This window comes from Brassica oleracea, chromosome C5, assembly GCF_000695525.1.
Source record: "Brassica oleracea var. oleracea cultivar TO1000 chromosome C5, BOL, whole genome shotgun sequence".
NCBI lineage: Eukaryota > Viridiplantae > Streptophyta > Magnoliopsida > Brassicales > Brassicaceae > Brassica > Brassica oleracea.
In genome coordinates this window covers 9,927,836-9,949,319 of record NC_027752.1, presented here as the reverse complement: position 1 = coordinate 9,949,319, position 21,484 = coordinate 9,927,836, and the positions used below count along the sequence as shown (strand labels likewise).

The following is a 21,484-nucleotide window of genomic DNA, read 5'->3' as shown; positions in this document are numbered from 1 at the left end:
TTTAAACCATGGATCGCAAAATTTGAATGTGAGACTTTTAACAGTTTTAGTAATTTATAGTCATTTTTTTAAAATTTAAAATATAAAATATAAAGAAAAATCTAAATTTTTATAATATGGTTATTGTGTTTTTTAAAAAAACTATTTTAATAGTTTTAAATTAAACAAATTTGATAGAAGATACATTTTTTTTATCAGATCTTTATTATTCAAAATCATTAATTGTCATATATACTTTATCCACATTAGACAATTCCATAATCTTTATTTAAGGAAATAATAAATGACATTAATGATAAATTTATGGTTAGTTTAATAAAAAGCTTATTATATAATTAGATGGACCAACCTATTTCTCTAATAATTCGAAGAATCATCCTAGTGATGACATGTAGCTACAAAAAGAAGTTCTAATGTTTCACAAATAATAACATTATATACTTTAACGAAGTAGATATATTATATTTTAACGAAGTAGGTATATTATATTTTATCATTATTAAAATTATTTGTTTTCATAATATTAAATTTACTTTTAAATTTTACGTTTTTATGTTTGTGGAACTTAATATGACTATAATTAAAATACCAAAGCAAATCTGAATTTTCATTTTAAGATTATTAAAATAAATTTCAGTTTACCATTTAATAAATCTAAGACATAAAATTATTTAGAATTTATAAAATATTTTAATTATTGTAAATATTGTTATGTGTTCATGAGCTTCCAAAAATGTATTAGTTACTTATGTATGTAACTGCAAATTGATCATCGCTTTATTTTCTAATTTTTTTTTTAAATCAACATATAATTTGATAAATATTATGAAACTACATGCACATTAAATGATAAATAAAATTAATTTAATTTTACTTAATTATAATAAAAAATAATTATACTTCAGTTTGAATTTGAAAAAATATATGTAACTCGATATACTCACAACAATTTAATTTATTTTATATTTAATTCTAAGCACAATATATCTTAGGTGACCAACGTAAATACAAATAAGAAAATTAATCATAATTTTAATATGTTTAATGTAAAAAATATTATAATTGAATTCAGAGAATTAAATGCAATCTAATATATCCAAATGATAAGTAAATGACTGTAAAAATAATAATAAAACTGATTAGATATTACATATCTAAAATCATATGTCTAATTAAATTGAAGTAATATAATATTATTAATATAAATTATGCATACGATTATAAACGACGTCTTAGGGGTATATTAATATCAGTGTACCATTGCGCCTATGACATATTCGGAAGTCGAAACTATAAACCCGATAAAGCTAGCTTTAGCTTTTCGTATGTTCTGATTAGGTGGTATTTCGTCATTTGTGATCGTCCATAGGTTTTCCAAGACCTTTTGTTACCCTGCTTTCCTCAGAGTTTTAGCATGCGTTTTTGAACTTATGGAGGTTGGTTGACAACTAGCAAATCTCATAAGCAAGAAAACGTTTTCCTTAACAAAAAAAAATGTTTTTCTCTTGTGCTAAAAGTAAACCTTTTTTCTTTTGCGCCATGTAAATTTCATCTTGAGTAAATTTTACCATGTTCTGTCTAAATTTGTAACATTCAAAGGTATAATAACCCCATCGAGAAAGGATTATTGGTGCCCAAACAACTCTTATGCAAATTATTCATCACAATTGTAGAGTATTTCCAATGGTCACCTTTTTTTTAATGATGTAAATTCAAAATGAACTAGACTTTTGCTCCAATTAATCTTTATTGAGTTCATGCAATAATATTATTTGTTCAAAAAGAATATTATTTGTTCTCATGAAACGATTTCACTTTACATAACTTTATAATATTATTTGTTCAAAAAAAAATCTTTACATTTTCTTTTCAAAAGATAATATTTCAAGTATAATTTTTATTAATACTTATTAATAAATTTTAATAATGCTACCATTTTAAAATTTACAAATTTTATCTAACAATAATTTTATTTTAAACAAATATTATGATATACATAAGTTTAGTTTTTAATATACTCTACAATGGTTTATATGAATTTATAATCGTGTGAATAAAACTATTAATAATATTATTTAAATATAAAATACATACATTTAATATTTTAAAATATAAACAAAACTATGTAAAAATTTAAGAATCAATTTGTAAATAAAAATTTAACATTAAAATGAAGCTGTGAATATTATTTATTTTCTCATTTTTTCTCTAAATGATATCTCATTGAAAGAAAAATCTCTCATATGTTTTACTAAAATTAATGCACCATTGGGGATTTCTGCGTTGTATTGAGTGGAAGCTTGTAAAAATAAAAACATTAGAAATGAAGAACAAAAAAGTGAGAAAGAACAGTGAAAAGCATGATTTGGTGCTTTTGCGTCTGAAAATTTTGACCGTTCGGCACGCGTGAAGTGGACGGCAAATCAATGGTTGTTGAGTAAGAGTGAAACAGAGGGCGTGCGTTAGCGTAACTTCGACACATGTTGTATTATATTATTGTTGTATTATATATTTGGACCTACACGGCGCCGTTTCTCCGTTTCACAGTTCACATCCTCACCTTAGCTCGCTTTCTCTCACTCCTGCCAAGGTTAAAAGCACGAGCGATTCCTAATTAGATTCACTTTATTCTATCATCGAAAACTATACTGCCATATTGGTGTAATAAGTAGTGGTTTCACATCTTACAAATGTGGTAGTGCCGTAGTGGAACAACTAATGTGAAAAATGGATACAAGGAAAATAGTAATTGGAAAGAAAATAAACGAAGTGGAACAACTAATGTGAAAAATGGATACAAGGAAAATAGTAATTGGAAAGAAAATAAACATAGTGGATGGAACAATAATTCATCAGTGAACAAATACCAAATTAGAACAAAACTATAGTTAATACGTAGTATGTTCTATGTTTTAGTTATGGTGAACGAGTTACTTCTCGTGCCAAATAACTATATATGATGAATGTGCATGCGCATATCACGGATATGTGAGGTTGCAAACATGAAATTAGGCCTGGACGTTCGGATACCCGTTGGCATTCGGATCAGGTTTTTCGGATTTTGGTTTTTTTTGATAACACCTCCTAGATCTCATTCTAGTAAATTTGCAAGTACGGATCGGGTTCAGATATAACACATCGGATTCGGGTCGGTTTTGTATCACATCATAGAACCCATAAAGTAACAATATATCATTCGGATTCGAGTTATATCGGATCGGTTCGGATATACCCGAAATAAAATCTAAAATTTAAAAGCAAAACATAAGAAATATATACTTATTTATATATAATTAAGTATTTAAAGTAGTTATTTAAATTTTAAATACTTATTGTTAAATACCATATCAAAATAAATATGAAATTGAATATTTGAAGTATATATTCATGTTTCATATAATTACATTGTATATCAGTTTGGATATAAAACCGGTTTCTTCGGATATCTATTCGGATTTTTTGATTTTTTTCGGTTTTTCGGGTTATCTGTTCGGATCCGGTTAATAACACTTCGGGTCCGGATATGTTTTATACCACCTTACAAGATCCATTCGGATATTTTTTACATTTCGGAATGGGTACGGATCGGGTTTTTCGGTTCGGGTTCGGTTCGGATTTCGGATTATGGATTTTATTCCCAGGCCTACATGAAATAATAATACAAAAACCAGATAACGCTTGGAGAAATAAGGCAACGTCACGTTCTAAATTTATGAAAATTCTAATTGATTCTTTCGCCAAGTAACACACTCCAACTATAATATCATGCCATCTTCGTGATTATCATTTATAACCGTTCAAACTCTAATTCACAATTTGTCAGAAATAATATCATTTCCAATGTACACCTCTATAACTTCCTTTAAAATAGAGATTTATATTATAAAAGTGAAAATGCTTCAATGTATGCATCTATAACAGAGTTCTTCTATTTTAGAAGAAAATATAGAGAAAAATTACTTTTTGCTTCTATATTTAGAGGTGAAAATAACATATCTATATATTTTTCCCTATAAATGGGATAACTCTATTATAGAAGCATATATTGAAGCATTTTCACTTCTATAATAGAGTTTCTCTATTTGAGAGAAAAATATAGAGATATAAATAAGGGTGAGTTACAGATGGTCTAAAAAATACTCTATTTTCTCGTATCCCTTTTTTTTCAGGTGTTTAATGAGTTGTTCTTACAATCGATAAGAATGAAAGTAAAAAGATTGTTTACTATTGTCATTACTCATTAGTCATTACTAGTATATAAGAAGTTAAGTTGTCTTAGAGCATCATTATTGGTGGGACTAAAATAAAAACCCTTAACATATTATATTAGTATTTTTATGTTTAGCGACAAAGCTAAGGACTTTTTAAAATTTGTAGATTATTGGTAGGACTTTTCTCGTCTCTTAGTAAATTAATTGTTTATTTTAATAATTAATGACATATAAAATAGAAGTTTTAAGTAAAACATATAAAAGAGAAGTTTAACATTAAAATTGAAAACATAAGAAAATTACAAAGTTGAAAAAAAAAAATACAAACATCATAATAAATAAAAGCAAACAAACATTTTTTTCAATTCATAGAAACTTATAAATTATATGTTATTTGGAATATGTTCAAATTTAGCTCATATATTTTCAATCAAATCATTTTTTAAATGTTGATGGTCTTGTCTATTCCGAACGCTCGTTCGACGATCAATTGTAGTGCCGAGGGTTGAAGGCATAGTGACGGAAAATGTATCCACCACTTCTCTTTCTTGAAATTCATCAACGTCATACTGAGTGAATGATGATCGTTCATCTTCGACAATCATATTATGGAGTATGATACATGCTCTCATAATATTTGCTATTTTGTCTTTATCCCATAAATTAGAAGGATTTTTGACAACGGCAAATCTAGCTTGCAGAACTCCAAAGGCACGCTCGACATCTTTTCGCACAGCTTCTTGGGTATTAGGAAATAATGAATTCTTCGGACCTTGTGGTAGTCGGATAGATCGAATAAAAGTCGCCTATTTTGGATAAATATCATCCGTAAGATAATATGCCAAATGGTACGGATTACCATTTACATAGAAGTTTACTTGTGGCGCTATTCCATTAATAATGTCATCAAAAACGGATGATCGATCAAGAATATTAAGATTGTTCATAGTACCTGGAGCTCCAAAAAACGCGTGTCATATCCAGAGGTCATATGAAGCTGCGGCCTCCAAGACAATTGTTGGTTTTTCGGTTCCTCGTGAATACATTCCTTTCCAAGCGGTGGGACAATTCTTCCACTCCCAATGCATACAGTCGATGCTTCCAACCATCCCTGGAAATCCACGTTGTTCTCCAATATATAGTAGTCTTTGCAGATCCTCCGGTGTGGGACGTCTTAAGTATTCGTCGCCATACAAGTGGATTATTCCGGCGGTAAAATGGTGCAAACATTTTTGAGCTGTTGTTTCACTAAGTTGGACATATTCGTCAACTATATCAGCCCCACCACCATACGCCAATTGACGAATTGTTGCAGTACATTTTTGGAGCGGAGATAGACTAGACCGTCTGGCTGCATCTTCTCTTGGTTGAAAATACTCAACTTCTGTAGACATACGATGCACAATACGCAAGAATAATGTCTTGTTCATTCGAAACCGTAGCCAGAATAAACTGCGGGGGAATGTTGGAGTGTCACTAAAATAATCATTCCAAAGCTTCTTGTGGCCTTCTTCCCGGTTTCTCATGATAAAAATACGTTTTTTCGCTCTTTTGGTTCTGGAATGAAATCATTGTCTTCAAATAAATCATCAAATATGGAATCAAAAGCATCATCATCATCATCTTTGTGGTAATGATAAAGGGAAGAAGAAGCCATTGACAATTTTTAAAAGAGAAAAAATGTTATGAAAATTAAGAGAAGAGGATACATTGCATATTTCAAATGAGAGAAGAAGTCTCTTACTTATATGGTAAAAGAAATGCATTTTCTATGAATCTCCCGTGATGCTATTGTTCCTGGATCACGAGCTATACAAGAGTTATACAAGTACATCTTGTGACTCACTTCTTATAATGTCTCATGCCATGTTTGTCTATTTTAATAAGTTGTATATATAAGAAAATGATTTTAAACTGAGTCTTGGACTTGGTAAATGTCTAATACATGTCCATTACAACAAATACAAGAGTCTAATACATGTCCATTACAACAAATACAACAAAAACCATTACATCCGAGACAATACAAAAACCATTACATCCGAGTACTCAAACCCATTACTAAACTTTGATTTCTCCGATACATTACACAAACATAAGCACCACGCCTATTAAAACTAGTACAAGAACCACTGCACCTACAAAGTACTCAAACCCATTACTAAAATATGATTTCTCCTTAGCTATATCACACACAATCTTCTCTAGGCTTAGCAGCTTCTGCTCAGTCTCATGGTCACTAAAAAGGGTAAGATTTTCTACCTTTTCAGCCAGCTGAAGGACGTGTCTATCTCTGGCTCTCATCTCCTCCATCACCGTCACATCCCACCATTTCCAAACATGGCATTCTCCGTCGTCTACATTCGCACAATTGTAATATCTTCGACCTGTATCACATACGCAAGACTAATTGAGCACATACGCAAGACTATATATTGAGTACATATGCAAGACAGTAGCATGTTATCTTACCTGGATCATTCCTACTGTTAGACGTTGCAACAAGTGGCTGAGCACCACAGTAGCATATCTGCAGGAAGCCAAACTCAACCTCCGGTTGCGGAGGGTACTGAACCGGTGAATCAGCTTTGTCACGTCGAATTAGTTCATCCGTCTCGCTGTATCCACTGTCGACTGAGTTTCCAAATAAATCCTCATCCTCTGATGGCTGGCTATAGCTGTAGTCTAGTCCCATGTTTTACTTAACCTGCAGAAATTGGCAAGGAGTTAAAATTAGATACACATAGAAAGCAGGAACATATAAAGCAGGTACATTGAAAACATTACACATAAACAACAGCCGCATGAGCATATATATTAAAACTGGTTCATATATAAAAAGCCATTTAAGCAAACAGGAGCTACATAGAGCATAGAGCAAACAAGGATACATAGAGCATAGAGCAAACATGAACAACATAGAAATTTAAAGACATAAGCAGACACGTAGAGAGGTTCAAATTTTCAGAAATACTCGGCTAGGAGCTTATTCTTCACAACTTCTTCCGCCTCACTTAATGGTTCTTTCTTGGCAAGGAAAGTGTCTAGTATAGCCAACTTTGACAGTCTCTTCTTCATCTCCAAATCCTCCTTCTTCATTTCCCAAATGGTCGCATACTCAGCCACAAACTTCCCTTTAGCAGTATTCCTTTTAGCCTTAGCAACCTTTATACCTTTAGGCCGGCTCTCAGTATCAACAACATAGTTGCTTGAAGTTTGGGTTTTTGTCTCAACATTTTTCCTCTTCAAAACGCCACTAGCTTTAGGAGTGTTAAGGCTAAGCCATTTCTGTTCATACCTCAACACACACCACGCATGCTCGAGGTTAAGCTTGTGCTCTTGATCAGAGAAGAAGATGTCATGAGCTTTCTTCAGAACATCAGTGTCATTCTCACCACTGCTTATTTGTCTCTCTGCTGCCGAGTATGCAGCACATAACTTGTTAACCTGATCATTGATTCTCTGCCACCTCTTCTTGCAATGAAGATGCTCTCTCTTTTCACCATCCTCTCCTCCATGAGGACTTGCTGCATAATAATCTCCAACTCGTTTTCAGAAGGTCTCCGACTTCTGCTCATTTCCAACAATAGCATCCTTAGAAGTGTTAAGCCACGCACTGATTAGAACCTCGTCATCAGCTGGAGTCCATTTATGTTTTATAAGACGCTCCACTGGTGTGTCTACTGATGCGTCTTCAGATTGTTGTGAACTGAAAGCCGGGATTTCTGATTCTCCAAAGTTAACACTATAATGAAAACTTTCATAAGGAAAGTTTTCATGGAAAACACTTCCTTATTGACTGTGAAGCAGTCCTACGTAACTAGAGGACTGAGTATGAAGATTCCTTGGATCCATACCAGTAAGAAAAGAGAAGAGATTTATTGGAAAACCCCTAATGAGATGATAGAAAAGAGAAAGTAGATGTGTATATTTAAGCGGGATGAGATGGGGTTTAATATGAGGAAGTGAAGAGTAATAAGTTACGCACATAATGGCTAACCATCAACAAGAAATGTCTAATCTGAAGTTATTACACAACTACAGGCTATCAACTATCCTAACAAGATCATTAAAATATAACGGGATATCAAACTATAATTCTAACGGGATATCAAACTATAATTCTAATGTCTACTGGTGCGTCTTCTTCAATATACAGCTAACATTAACAACAAATGTACTTTAACATTGTCAAAATAAACAATTTTTTTCAAAATTTCACAGATATCAAACTATAATTATAATTTGTTCATTCCAAAAATTGCAAATTTTTACATATATCAAACTATAAATCAGTTATTTTCACATACAATCATACAATCTATACGAATATCATAAAATCTATATGAAACAATCATACAATCTATACGGAGGATGTTTTTTTCTGAACCATAGAATCTATACAATTGTTCTCGAACCATAGAATATATATCAACCATAGAATGATATCAAACAACCATAGAATCTATACGATTTTATTCGCATGCAATCTACACAACCCTACTCAAATATTCAATCTCAGATCGGAGGTGAAAGACATACCTTGCTAAGATTGGGTCGATTCTCAAAAGATTTGGGGATGATAGGTTCTCGACGTACTGGACCGGAAGCGAACCGACGTGGATTGAGCTTTGAATTTCGATATGGGGATCAAAGGCCGACAGAAGCTGGGACTTCGTCTTCGGAGATTATGAAAGAGAGAAGACGGAGGTGGAGTGAGCTTTGGCTTTCGATTTGAAGAGATCGATTTGGAGATCAGGTCTTCGCCATCGAGCTTTCTATTTTCGTTTTCGATTACGGAATCTGATTGAGCTTTGGAGAAAGACAGAAGAACACAACGAAAAAGACTTTCGCGTCTTCGGTTACATCTCTCACTCCAGTGCTGCCACGTAGCCTTAAGAACCAGGCCGAACACCCCTTAGTTAAGGCCCGTTCGAAACGGTTTTATATGTTTTTGATTTATTTCCGACCCAATATAACATAAGGTCCGGGCCTAAGGGCCGCCGATAACGATGCTCTTATTTGATGGTTAAAAAAATTTGTCTTATTTGCCTTCCAAATAACTATCACAAACGGAGTTAGAAGTATTATCTAATCCCAAGACGACACGTAATGGTCATCAGAATGCTTCATAACGGCATGTGGCTTCCCGCACGCATCTATATAGATCGATGATTTTAATCTGACGGTCAGCATTCAACGACGTGAGAATCGAGCCCCACGCGCTCTTGCACGCCGTTCAACAGCTTCGTAATTCAGCCCACGTCGTCTCTCAACTTCCCTAGGATATCTCCTAACCGTCGATTATACAAACGTGTCATTCATTTACGATTGCTAGTATTTCCAAGTACGACATCGTTCAGAGATACGACCACGAGTTGCTACAAACCATACGGTCCACACCTAAGAGCACCTCCATTAGTGAACCCCATTAAAGGGGTTCACAAAGTATTTTTTTATTATATTTTTTTTCTGTTTGATTTTTGTTTTTTAAAAAAAAAAAAAAATTAATCGGACCAATCGCGGGCCGCCACGTGCCGTGGGGTCCGCGCTACAGTGATGAACCCGGTTCACTGGGAAGAGGTGGAAAGAGAAAAGTTCATCACTATTCATTATTTTAATTTTTTTTTTTTTTTTGGAATATGTGTGAACCTCCTATAAGTTCACTAACGGGGGTGCTCTAATACTCGCAATAATTCGTTGATCAAATTTGCATGGCTTCATTTGATTGTATATTCAGTAAACGGTAATTTCAACAGTATGATCGTTGGGGAAAGAAAAGAAAAATTAACATAACAGTATGATCATTGATCATACAGCTCGGAGAGAAAACTATAGGCTGTAGAATAAAAAATTAGTACAAGCGATAGGAGTGTAACTATGCCGCATGTTTTCTGTCACTTCTAATTTTAAAGTTGCAACTTTTTATAGAAACAGTAAATCTGTAATGCTTTTATATCGAAACAGTAAAAAAAGTATATAGTACTTTTAATGTTTTACTACCACAGGGAATAAACCATAACTGTTACTAGCCGAGATCATTAACTTTCTACAAATCATAGTTTACCTTATCCTGACTGTGTATCTTTTTTACTACACCTAATTATATAATTCAAAATAAAATGATATTGTTTGCATCTATAAGAATCAGCTTTGTCGAAATAATTTGAGTGTTTTACATTAAAAAGTGCCATATTGTAGAGTTTACACTTGCTTCAATATTTAAAAGGAAACAATTAAGTATTTATGATAAAAATGATGAAGGAATAAAATTGGAATATACATGGACCCAAAAATCATAAAGTAAAACCAAAATAATGGGAGTGACGGGACGTCTCTAATAAGCTATTGTACGTATAGTGTAGAGCATACAGTTATGGACTGGACCACTGGGTCTTACTATTACAGAATCTAGTAACATTGTAGATTCAGGTTTAGTCAATCTATGGATATTGACCCACCTTAATTTTCAATAGGAGAATCTTCTGTTTATGATTTTTCTACATTTTAATTTAACATGTAAATGTTGATAAAAAAAATCTAACATGTAAATAAAACATAATAGCAACATTGCATGACAACTGATTAAAAAACATACAACGACTGTGTCAAAATAACTGGTAATTCTTAAGTTTTTAGAAAAGTTTATTAGAGAAATCACTGGTAATACCAATTCAACCCCGCTCAACCAAAGTGGTTGGAGTGTCACTTAAGTTACAACTCCCCACCAGGGTTCGATTCCTTATTGGTACCTAGTTTCCGAGAATTAATTCTCGAGATCTTTCCTAGTATAATGATATCTTGTATATTTACATGCTCTTAGCATCATTATAGTTCATATATTGATCATTTAGATGCATTTAGAATTTGTTTAGGCTGCATTGCATTGCATTTGAATGTTTTGCAGGTTTGGAGAAGTGCTAGTTATATTTTGGAGTCTAAGGGGTCATTAAACATTCAAGATGATGTCAAATGGCGTGGTAGCAGCCTGGAACCGCGACCAAGTGCTAGCTGCGAAGAGGAGGTGCATCGCTGGCGACCATCGCGGGATGAAGCCCACTGCGGCCAAGCTTCGACGAATCCATGCTCTCGACCGCAAGCAACGTTCGCAAGCCGATGATGGTCGCGGTGAGATATCGACAAAAGCACTCCGTTAGTTTCGCGGGCCTTTACCGCAGGATGAGATGGTCGCGGTCTTTACGTGTGTTTCGCGGACTCCGGTCGCGGTCTAGAGATGCGCGCGGTCAAGTGTCGACGAATCCATTTTGTTAGTTTCGCAACCCGAGATCGCGGGATATGATGCATGCGGCCTGCACACGACGATCGCGGCATGTGTTCGCAGAGGAAGGATGATCGCGACCGTCGTTCGAAGCAGATCATTTTACTATTTTACCCCTTTGTATCTAAAACTAGTATAAATGCCTTGTAAACCTAATCTTACAGATTATCTTGTTATCTATTAAAATCAAAAACCATTTTGGGGTGAAAGATTCAATCTTGCTCTATATCTTTTTGTGTTTGTTTGATTACTTTGATCATTAATCATGTTTAGTTTTAAATCAACCAATGATTTAATGTCTATCATGATAATGAGTGAGTAGTTACTTTTTGGATTCATGGGTTAGGATGATTAGAGTGATTAAGTGAAGATCTAGAGTGTTTAAAGTTAAATTAATCTATTTCCTTCCTTGTTTAGTGTTGGCCTCTCTAAACTAGAACTCTAGACATTTTACACCCGAAAGGTGTTTGATAAAATGTTTGAGCCAACTCAACTTTGATTTTTGGTTGCTTAACCAAAGACATTTAATGTTAGGAAAACTTAGATAGTTAATGGACATGTTCTTAATGATTGCTTGAATGACACAAACCAAAAAAATTTGATGTTTGATCAATGAGAGTAAATAAGCATTTATCTTGACAAAGAACTTGTTTAGAATTGTTGTCTAGACTTAAGGGAATATATTGATTGATATCTTGCCATTCTAGATTGGATCTTAGTCATTTGAAGTCAAATTCCTAGACCCATGAGTCATACTTTATCCTATTGATCGAAAGTTTGTCACTTTGTTGCTTTAGAGTCTTGTTAGTTACAACCTTGATTACGCTTAGATTAGACATTAATCTGCACTCTCTTTGAATTTAAATCGTGTAGAATTAGATTGACTCTTAAATACTACATTTTGATTAGAAATAATTTTTATCATATAATCCGGTGCTTCTCTGTCGGAGGTGACTTTGTGCGGCTTCTTCTTCCACACGTGGAATGATCTTTTCCAGTTCTATATGATGTGATCTCAACTAGTTATTGAAGAGTTAATCTAAATTACCACTTAAAAAACAAAAAAAAAGAGAAATCACTGGTAGTTGATGTAAGATAATGTTAGGAATATGTTAGGAATATGACTTTCATGGAAGCTCATGAACACATAACAATATTTACAATAATTAAAATATTTTATAAATTCTAAATAATTTTATTCTTAGCACAAAAAAAAAAATAATGTTAGGAATATGGTTTCCAACTTCTTTTTTTTTTTTTTTGGTTACTCTGGTATCTAGGCAGCCACATTCCCAACTATCCCCTCGTAAGGGGTCCAGCGCCCCAACGGAAGGGATGTTAAATCCGTTGTGGTCAAGGCTCGAATCCGGGTGGCGGGCAGTACAACTGTACCTCCTTTACCACCAAACTACGAGCGCTTGGTTATACGGCTTCCATTAAACATTACTTGGCATTTAAGTGAACTAGTCATGTTTCATTTATACTATTTTAACTTCATTTGAATAGTAAATGTGGGATCTTAATAAATGAAATTCACAAACCAAATTCTTGTAGCATGTGAATATTATATAGTTCTGTATGATTAAAAGTTTCGAAAAAACGTAAGATTTTTAAAAGGAATAAAAAGGGACAAAGAAAGGAAGGGCTTCTTTTTTTCTCGTGAACAAGAAAGGAAAGGCTTCTATTATTACATTGAGAATGCGTAATAATGCCAAGAAGAAAAAGGCAAGTAAATAAATCATAATAATCAGCAGCAGGGGATAAGAACAATCATAGGTTATAATGCACAATTCCATTTAGTCATGCTTACTTAAACATCATAGACCTACACACTATCATAAATTCGTAACCAATTAACCATGTCTATGCCATCTAAAGGTCATCATGCGAATGCCCTCATCTGCATTGCATACACTTGAAGAGGAACGAAAACAAATATACTGAACTACCAGAAAACCAAAATGAATGGACAATTCTCAGATTATCTATAACATGAAGTCACGCAAAAGAAAAAAACTAAATAGTGTTTTATTACAAGCTTTATTATTGTCTTATTTTTAACATAATCAGTCGCAACTTATTATGTCGCAACCAAATCCATTATATAGCCATCTATCGTAAAATCTATTGGTTATAGTTTGAGTCGAGCGGAGTTAGACGAATAATGACCGTACGTTGATTGAAATGAGTTATTATTCAAACATGTGATCATGTGGATTGGTCAAGTGAACGAGCAGTGTGAAAAAAGTTCTTTTCTCTCTCCTCTAAGGCGATAGATAAGGCGATTAGGGTTCTTCCCCTCTAATCACCGGCAGCCGACCTCACGCCACCGCTGAGCACTCTTCACCTCCCCCCCCTCTTCTCCGCTCACTCTGGTTCTCTTATGTCATGGGTCAACCTAAGAAAAAGAAAAAGAAGGGTCTCGGATTCGCCACACCCTCGTCGAGGGTTCCTCGTCTTGTGGCTTGGGCGCCTCCGCCAAAATCTTCCCTTCCGGTATCTCTCCCTGCTGGTAGTCCCTCTGTTAGCTCTCAGACTTCGGCTTTAGATCTTCCTTCTTCTCGTCCGGCTTTGGTTTCGGATCTAGAAATCTCTGACTTGGACGGCTCTCTCAAGGTCTCCGGGTATGCTCAGATTGATAGCGTTGTAGTAGGTCCATCCTCCAACGTCGTATCTCCGGTCTCACTTGAGGTTTCAAACCCCCCGCAAAAGTCAACTCTTGAGGAGCCAATTTCTTCAGGTCCTCAATCAGCATCTCCCCATAAGCTTGCTCACCTTATTCAAAAGTATGCACTACTGGAGGAGCTAGGTACTCCAACAACTCATGTCTCGGGTGCTCCATTTGTGCTCATTCCGGATGAAAACATTGATGAGGCTAAAGAGGAGTTCAAAGAATTCATTTTCGCTCGCTTCCGTGGGGACATCCCTACTAAAGGACGCATCATTGGTGTTGTGAATGCTATCTGGGGGCGTTCGGGACCTCGAATCTACGTCCACAAATTGGGTGAAGGCTGTTTCGTTCTCAAGGTCACCAGCCAGCGAACTAGAGAAATTCTGCTAAGTCGTCCGGCCTTGATGATAGCAGGAAGTCCAATGTTTGTAGCTCCATGGTCTTCGGATTTCTCCCATGAAGAACCCCAATTGACCATTGCGGTTGTTCCGGTGGAGATGCGCGGTGTTCCTTATCTCTTCTTTAATCAGAAGAGTTTGAGCAGACTGTCAACAGCCATTGGAAAACCAGTCTCTTTAGCTCCTGAAACAGAGAGAAAATAAAATTTTGAGGTAGCAAAAATTTGGGTCAAAATTAACCTCTTTGAAGATCTACCTAGCAGGATTGTCATTGGTTTCTCAAACGGTCGGGAGATCGACATTGCTGTTTCTTATCCTTGGCTGCCGAAAAAGTGTCCTCAGTGTGATAAGTTCGGCCACAATGAAGATCACTGTCCTCTATCTGTGGCTTTGGGATTGAAGGCTACATGCGATGGGAAAAGAGCTCCTGGCAAAACAAGACGGCGTTCTCGGAGCATACCCTCTAAGTCTAAACGTAGCCATGATCATCATGGCTCTTCTCCTGGAGCTCATGAAGTGGATGTTCAACAGGTGACTCCTCAGCAGGATGTACGACAATGCGACACTCATCAAGAGGCTCCTGCCTCAGAATTGATGGGTTCGTCACCTGCAAACCAGAGCACTGCTCTCTTTACAGCGCAAACTGAGGTGGACACTAATACTAATCCTGCTAGTGGAAACTCAGTCTCATCTGAGGGCACAAGCAAGGAGCTCCTACCGGCTCCATCACCCGTCATCTCTCTCAGTCGTCAAATTGGATATGCAGCTTCAGTTACTGTCTTCCATGAGGTGAACGAGCCTTCTCAAGCTCACGATCAGACATCAGAGTGTGACGCTGAGGATCCTTTCTTCCTGGTCTCCAACAGGAAGTGTAGCCGAAAGGCTACAAAAAACTAATCCTACATTTATAATGTTTTTTGCGTGGAATGTAAGAGGACTGAATAGCAATCGACGCCACACCTTGGTCAAAGAGTGGATTACTACCCACAGACCTCTTTTTAGTGCATGTTTAGAAACGCACATACAACCTATTAACTCAAGACGGATTTTAAGTGCTCTTCCAGTTGGTTGGAAGTTTTTTGAGAACTCGGCTCATCATGGGACGGTCAGAATTGTTGTTGTTTGGCATCCTTCGGTGATCATGACAGTCTACCAAGCCTCGGCTCAGGCTGTTACCTGTGGCTTTGCTATCCTTGCGGAGAACATCAACCTCACAATCACTTTTGTCTATGCTCACAATCAAGTTGAGGAAAGGCGTACATTATGGGAAGAGTTGGCCCGTCTCAACGCTACCTCCCCTGTCTCTCGCTGCCCTTGGGCGGTTATTGGGGACTTTAACCAGATCTTCAGATCAGATCAACATTCAAATCACCCTGATACTGATGTCGATGCTGTGGGCATTGATGACTTTACTCTCGCCATCCAGGAGGCTGAGGTCTTTGAGTCCCAAACGAAAGGTTTACCTTACTCATGGTGGAACAACCAAGATGACAACCCGATCTCTAAGTGTATCGACCACCTTTTTGTTAACCAGCACTAGGCAACAACTTTTCCTGATGCATATGGCGAATTTCTAGAACCCGAACAATCTGATCACTCCCCTTGCTTGGTTTCTATGCCCTCCTTGCGACGCCAGGTTATTAAGCCATTTAAGTTCTTTGATCATGTGGTAGACCACCCCCAATACTTAGACTCATTCCGAGAAGCTTGGGATTGTCTATCTATTCGAGGTACCTCTCAGTTCAAGCTTCAAAGGTCTCTGAAACTTCTGAAATTCTTAGGAACCTGAATAGAACTCATTTCAGCGGTATCACTATTAGGGTGAATGAGCAAACCGCTACTCTCTCTGCTTTACAACGCCAGCTTCTCACTCACCCGGACACCGAGACTGCTCGTCTAGAGCATGAGGCAAGGGCTAAATGGCATATGCTTATTAAAGCGGAGGAAAAGTTCTACAGACAGAAGTCGCGAGTACGGTGGAATCACCTGGGTGATAGGGACACTCCATTTTACTTCAAAACAGTGATCCAGAGAGCTGCCCGCAACCACATTCACTTTCTAAGGGATGCTGACAAAAACTATATTGGGTCTATAGAGGAGATAAAGTCGCACTCTGCTGCCTACTTTGAGAACATATTGGGTCACACTGATATGCCGGTATCTCCTTGTTCTGTAAGTGATCTTCAGGACCTCATTTCATTCAGATGCTCTGAAGCCCAATGCGAGCTCCTTAGCCACCCGGTTTCAGTGGATGAGATCACTAAAACAGTTTTCTCTATGCCTCAAAGCAAGAGTCCAGGCCCTGACGGTTATTCTATTGAGTTCTTTAGATCAGCCTGGAGTATTGTTGGCGAAGATTTTATTGCAGCGGTGAGTGAATTCTTCTCAAATGGGAGACTTCTGAAGGACATAAACGACACGACCATCGCTTCGATAACAAAATTGCCTAACGCATGCAAACTTGGTGATTTTCGCCCGATCAGCTGCTGCAATTTGGTATACAAGATCATATCTAAGATTATATCCAACCGGTTGAAGGAGGTCTTAAAAGACTGCATTAGCCCGAGTCAATCTGTTTTCCTTAAAGGGAGGAGCATGGGGGGAGAATGTACTACTTTCTTCTGAGCTGATAAGGGACTATGGTAAAGCGAGGTGCGAGAAAATCTCTATGCTGAAAGTGGATATCAAGAAAGCTTTTGATACAGTATCCTGGGACTTTGTTCTCAAGCTTCTACAGGCTCAAAACTTTCCACTGATATTCAGATGTTGGGTGAATGAATGCATCTCCTCTCCTAGGTTCTATGTGGCAATAAATGGAGAGCTAGCAGGATTTTTCAAAGGGAAAAAGGGTCTCAGACAGGGGGATCCCCTATCCCCGTACCTCTTCTTGTTCGTTATGGAAGTTCTCTCAAATCTCATTGTGAAAGCCGCTCGTGCTGGCCGCATTAGACCACACCCGAAATGTTCAGACCCTGAGCTCACGCATTTGCTATTTGCAGATGACCTCCTCATTTTCTCTAATGGCTCCCGCTGGTCGCTTGGGGGGTGTCTGCTCTATTATGAAACAATTCAAACGTATGAGTGGGCTTAGCATGAATCCGGATTAATCTCTGATCTTCTTTGGAGGATATGAGGAAATCTCAGCTCAAGTTCTTGCAGATATATCGGGCTTTAAGATTGGTACATTCCCAACCCGTTACCTTGGATTTCCTCTAAATCCTTCAATGCTAACAATGACAACTCTGCAACCATTTATCCTATGCTGGTAAAATCACGATGGTTGCTTCTGTTATTTATGGGATGGTTAATTTCTGGAGTGCAGTCTTTGTGCTGCCCAAGGCATTCTATGCTAAGGTCGATTCTCTATGTGTTGCGTTCCTTTGGAACAATAAAACATGTTCTGCATCCGGGGCTCGTGTTGCTTGGAGTGATGTCTGTAGGCCTAAGGCTGAAGGGGGACTGGGCATCAGACTACTAGAGGATTTTCAGCTCGTCTTTAGGCTCAAACAAGCCTGGAATTATTTCTCTAACTCTGGATCTCTGTGGGTATCCTGGTTAAAGAAGAATGTGTTTAGGCGTAATGGGTATTGGAAGACTCATGACTCCCCCCGATTTTCACCTACTGTTAGAAGCTTGCTTCAACTTAAACCTCTGCTAAATGATTTCATGAGATGCCAGGTTAAAAATGGTGCCTCTGCTTCCTTCTGGTTTGATACTTGGACTCTCTTGGGTCCTTTGATATCTGTTCTAGGTGACACAGGTCCCCGAATGTTGAGAATTAGAAAGGGTGCAGCGGTAGTGGAAGCCTCAGTCGAGGGTTCTTGGCATCTCCCTGCTGCAAGGTCTCCTGGGGTACAAACCCTTCAGATCATACTCACCTCCACTCCTCCTCCATTGCCGGAATTTGGAGACGACCAGTACCTCTGGCGAAAAGCGGATGGGAGCTTCGGGCCCAAATTTTCTTCCAAGCTTACTTGGGAGCATATCAAAAACCTCTCCCCACCTGTCTTTTGGTCAAAGGTTGTATGGTTTAAGGAGAACATCCCCCGTACTGCTTTCACAACATGGCTGGTCCTCCTGAGAAGACTACCTACACGTGATCGCCTCAGACGCTGGGGTCTAAACGTTTCGGCAGAATGTGTGTTGTGCACCTCCGACATTGAAACTCACCATCACCTCTTCTTTGAGTGTGAGTTCTCTTCCAGTATTTGGAAGCATTTCGCTCAGCCTATCATCTCTGCCAAACCTCTTGATGTCCACTCCGCAGCAGCTCTGATCTCTCGAAACCGTCTTGGCCCTAAAGCTACTCCGGTTATCAAGCTTATCCTTCAATGCGCCATCTCACTAATTTGGAAGGAACACAATGCTCGGATCTTCACCTCTGTCTCCACTACCGCTGCTGGTCTTCGCCAAGCTCTTGATCGCCTTATCCGGGATCGCCTCCTCTCCTTCCCTTCGCAAGACGCTTCTCCGTCCTTGCTGCAGTTCTATTTCACTGGTCCTAGACCTCCTTGATTGGGTTCCCGCTTGAGTTTAGGTTGTTTTAGTTTCTTTAATGCATAATAAGTTGTACACAACATTCTAAAAACTCTAAAATGGTATAAATTTAACATTTTACCAAAAAAAACATGTGATCATGTGAATGAATACAAAATAAGAATCCATGTCTCCATACGTAAGCACAAATTAATACTACTAAAACATCTCCAATTGTTTATATATTTTACTCTAAATAGAATAACTCTATTATAAAATTTGTTTTGTTCTAATTAATAATTAACTCTATAATAGAGTGTTTTTTATTATGTATTTAGAGTAAAAATAATAATATTATTTTATATTTCACTCTATAATATATATAGAGTTAACCATTGGAATAAACCTAATTTTATAATATATTTACTCTATTGTAGGATAAAATATATAGAAAAATATAGAATACTATTGGAGATGCTCTTATATATAAGATCATCTATTAGACCATGATTAACCCCAGTCTTTTAACTGGGGTTCTTAGATTTAGCTAAGAGATGGTTCTTAACTTTTCTTAGATTTTAACTAAGAAAAACTAAGAATCATCTCTTAAATAAGAGATATAAGACCATGATTAATCCGGATTCTTAGGGTGGGGTTTCTTAGCTTCGGTTAAAAACTGTTTCTTTCCTTTTAACTAAAAAAAGCTAAGAACCGACTCTTAAATAAGAGATATAAGAGCCGGTTCTTAACCGAAAAGTGTAAAAAAAAAAGACAAAAAGTGTCAAATCATGTGTTAAGAACCCCAAATTAAGAGCTCATGTTAATCATGCTCTAAGAGCCGTCTCTTAGCCGAAAAGTGTAAAAAAAAAAACAATAAAGTGTCAAATCATGAGTTAAAAATCTCGGCTAAGAGACCGGGGTTAATCATGTCCTAAGAGCATGATTATTGCAGTTTCTTAAGAGGGGTTTTAAATGAATGACATCATTTAATTAAATCAAAATTAAATAAAACTGCAATAACCAATCCTTAATATGAGTTTTTTGTGACCGATCCTTAAGCCTTGAAAGAGCACACGTGTCACTCAACCCTCAATTTTTTTTCTCTTTTCACTTTTTTCTTTTCTCCTTCTCTGTTATTCTTCGTCTTCTCGTCTTCTTCGGAATCTTCTCTACGAATTTCATGATGGGACGTGCTGCAGCCATTGTCGCCAAATCCGCAGCTGCTCCAATCGAAAGGGTGATGCTTTTACTCCAAAACCAAGGCAAATTGATCAAAACATGACATCTCACAAGACCCTACACCAATCTGGGAAACTGCTTCGTCAGAATCTTCAGAGAAGAAGGTGTTTTGTCCTTTTGGAGAGGAAACCAAGCCAACGTCATACGTTATTTCCCTAGACAGGTTTGATTAATTAAAGAAAAGCTTAATCTTTAGACACTTTGAGTTTTGTTTTGTGTGTTAAGAGACTCTTTTTAATTCTGCTCTTAGGCTTCCAACTTTGCATTTAAAGGTTACTTCAAGACCCGTCTCGGATGCTCCAAAGAGAAAGATGATTACTTGAAGTGGCTCGCTTGAAAGGGATCACTCTTTGCTGTGGGATTTATTTTGGGATGTATGATACCATCAAACCCATTGTTTTAGTCGGTTCCTTAGAGGTATGTTATCATTGCTTAATCTAAGAGTAAGAGTAAACAATGGTTATAAATGGTTGCTTTGAGTTTGTGACAAAGAAACTTCTTGGCTAGCTTTTTTTGGGTTGGAGCATTACTACCTCTGCAGGCGTCATTGCTTACCCTTTTGACACAGTTAGGAGGGGAATGATGCTTACATCAAGACAGTCTGTTAAATACAGGAACGCCATTCACGCATTGAGAGATAATGAAGTATGAAGGGCTCTTTGTGCTGTATAGAGGCACTTCAAGAAAACAGCGGTATTCTGACGGACATTCCGACGGAAAATGAAATCCTCGAAATATCCCGAGGAATTTCCGTGGATATTCCGAGGAAACACAAAATTTGGTTTCCTTGGAATTTCCTCGGAATATACCGACGGAATTCCGAGGAAATATAAATCCGTCGGAATATTCTTATGGAATACAGAGGAAAAATGTATTCCTCGGAAAAAAGCGATGAATTCCAAGGATATATTATAGCCGTTAGAGAGCCGTTGGAGAGCCATTGGGGGATTTTAAACATTCCGAGGAAATTTCGACGAACTAGCCGTTGGCGTCGGAATTCCATCGGAATTTCCTCGGTCTCTCGGCAGGATTTCAACTATAAATACAAGCACCCCTCTTCCTCTTCATTCACTCCATATCTTCATCCTCCCTCTTACTCTCTTTGCACACGAATTTGATTCATAAAAAACATGTCTTCTTCAAATTATTTTCGTTCTTGGATCGATCGACCTCATTTGGATCCGAACACGAGATTGCTTACGGAAGAATA

At 36.9% G+C, this 21,484-nt stretch overlaps 1 protein-coding gene across 1 annotated transcript; it reads right to left on the bottom strand.

Moving 5' to 3' along the window:
* Positions 1-7,175: 7,175 nt before the first annotated feature.
* On the bottom strand, positions 7,176-9,643 carry LOC106344473 (glutathione S-transferase T3-like). Its single transcript, XM_013783845.1, has 3 exons — positions 9,601-9,643; positions 7,829-7,936; positions 7,176-7,738 (listed from the first exon to the last, which is right to left on the bottom strand). Exons 1-3 carry the CDS (start codon positions 9,641-9,643, stop codon positions 7,176-7,178), a joined length of 714 nt encoding a protein of 237 aa, XP_013639299.1.
* Positions 9,644-21,484: the final 11,841 nt, after the last annotated feature.